At 39.6% G+C, this 2,330-nt stretch overlaps 1 protein-coding gene across 1 annotated transcript; it reads left to right on the top strand.

The window, feature by feature from the left end:
- The first annotated feature begins 236 nt into the window (after window positions 1-236).
- On the top strand, window positions 237-2,200 carry LOC112141198. The gene is made up of 2 exons (XM_024264279.2): window positions 237-837; window positions 916-2,200. Exons 1-2 carry the CDS (start codon window positions 348-350, stop codon window positions 1,401-1,403), a joined length of 978 nt encoding a protein of 325 aa, XP_024120047.1. The 5' UTR covers window positions 237-347; the 3' UTR covers window positions 1,404-2,200.
- Window positions 2,201-2,330: the final 130 nt, after the last annotated feature.

The raw sequence follows: 2,330 nt of genomic DNA on the forward strand, positions 1-2,330 counted from the left end.
AAGATGTAGGTGGCGGGCACACAGCGGTATAGAGTAGCAAAAAATGAGGAAGAAGAAGCCCTTCCCTGCGTGTTTGGTGTAAATACCAATAGATGGTGCTTAGCCCAGATCTTGAATGTGCCACATGTGGCCAGAGTGAAAACAGGATCCCGTCCACGTGTCACTATGCACATTTGTGCTCTCCATCCAATGAACGGGCTTTTAAACCTAAACCAGTTAAACTTTGACCAATCATTGTCTTGGATTTGGCACTGACGTACGAGTAGCATCATAACCGTGGCACAAGCGATCATTCTACAACCTTTTGTTCTCCTCCCAGGTTTGGACCCACCACCATATCTGTGAGGATGGGGCGACTGGATCTAATGGGCTTGCGGGCTTCCATAGAGCCTCTTGAGAATGGGCTGCGGTCCCTCAGCCTCCTGTCAGAGATGCTCCTCCATGTAGATGCAGACGCTGTCTTTCCTGGAGGTCCGATCTTTGATGGCTTCAGGCGAGCGATTCAGGAAATGGAGAAACACTTCAAAGAGTCAGAGCACATAGCCACTGTGGAGCTACATCGTCTAGATGAAGAGACCGAGCGTCTCACTGCAGATCAAAGTGATTTAGAGAAAAAGAAAAAGGAGCAAGACGCTAAGTTGGGAGATCTGAAAATGTGCCTGGACTCATATGAGTCGTCTTTAAAGAGTTACAGTGAAGCTCGAGAGACGGAGCAGAGAAACCTGAACTCTGCAGAGGAGACATTGAAGAAACTGGAGGACAACAAAAATTATGCACAAACAATTAGGGATATTGGGATTGGCCTTCTTGCCATACCATTTTTCGGATGGATCAGTGGTAAGTAAATTCAAAATGAAATCAGAGCTGAATTTTAAAAAGGTGTTTTTTGCTAAAATGTCCTTCCCTGTTTTCTAGGGGGAATCATGGTTGGTGTTGGCCAAACCGACTTAAACACAGCCCACAAAGCTCGTCAGGAGGTGGAGAAATGTGACTCCCAAGTGAAGGTCTACAGTCAAAATGTGTCTGACTGCAAAGAATCAATCGCCAAAACTCAGGCAGAAATCAAAGAGGTCAGCAGCAGAATTAGTGAGATGGAGGCAGAACTGAAGGCCGTGACTGTGGAACGGGAAACTGTAGCAGACATTCAGAGTCAAACTAGAAAAGCCGTCCACCATCTGGGGCTCCTGTCTGGGGTGGGGAATGCAGCTGAGCTACAGAGCAGAAATCATATTCTGATGGAAACCACGATGAAGGTGATGAACGAACTGACCCCAGTGTTGACCCAGATCACAGGAAGTGCCCTGCTGCCCTCTGAGGGCTTAAAAAGCATAATGGAGGATATGAATACCAACAAGAGAAAGCTAAAAGCAAATCTGAGTGACGGAGATGAGAATTATTACTGATATGTGTTTCTTTGGACAGCATGAGGTGAGACCATCACCAGAACAAAAAAAAGACTAAAAAATTAAATAAATAATGATACATACATAATCAATATAAATAAAGTTTAGCATAAATACAAAGGGGGTTTATACAAACATAGACCTTGTCAGAAGATCAAAGTTGTAAAGTAACACATAGGAGGCTCTCGGCTCTTATCTGATCGCTCAGCACCTGCATGACAAGTAAAAATATATTTAAAAAAAAAAGACTAAACATCTTCCTGATTAGTTAAATAGCTATCGTTTAATCATAAATACGTTTCTCTCTGTCACAACTCTCTGTATTCATACAGCTAAGCGCAATTTAGAAAAAAAAGATTAAAAATAAAAAAATGCTAAATCTGTTGATAATTAATCTTTATATCATATTAATCTTGTATAACTATTAATATCATATTGGATGCATATATTTATCAGACCCCTATTGATCCAAACTGTATATAACCTTATCGGTTCTGTCCTCTAGGTTATCGTCCTCCTACTAGAGGCAGTAGAAGGGCTTTTCTCAATCAGTTCAAAATGTCTTCTTCCATGAAATCTTAAAATCACTTAAACATACTTAAACATGATGAGAATATCTCATCTTTTGTCATTAATTTTTTTCAGACAATTACTTGCTGTATTGAAATAATGCTAAATGAGTTGATAATTATAATACAGTTACACCATGTTAAAGACGTACGTATAAAATTTGAAACACTGTGTAATAAAGGTGATTTCTAGACCTGGAACTGTAAAAATAATAATAATAAAAAAAACTAATACTGATGAAACGAAAATGTTTTTTACTTTTGTGCAGTCTTGTTGTAACTTTCAAACCTATCTATGTATATTTCCATGTGAATGTTGGTTTAATTGTTTTAGAACCACAGTGACCTTTGTTTTTCA

This window comes from Oryzias melastigma, unplaced genomic scaffold (assembly GCF_002922805.2).
Source record: "Oryzias melastigma strain HK-1 unplaced genomic scaffold, ASM292280v2 sc00716, whole genome shotgun sequence".
Classification (NCBI taxonomy): domain Eukaryota; kingdom Metazoa; phylum Chordata; class Actinopteri; order Beloniformes; family Adrianichthyidae; genus Oryzias; species Oryzias melastigma.

Coding starts and splice junctions, on each gene's coding strand:
- LOC112141198 (XM_024264279.2), top strand. CDS start 348: ATGGGGCGACTGGATCTAATGGGCTTGCGGGCTTCCATAGAGCCTCTT. Junction 838..915: donor ATTTTTCGGATGGATCAGTG/GTAAGTAAATTC, acceptor CCTGTTTTCTAG/GGGGAATCATGGTTGGTGTT.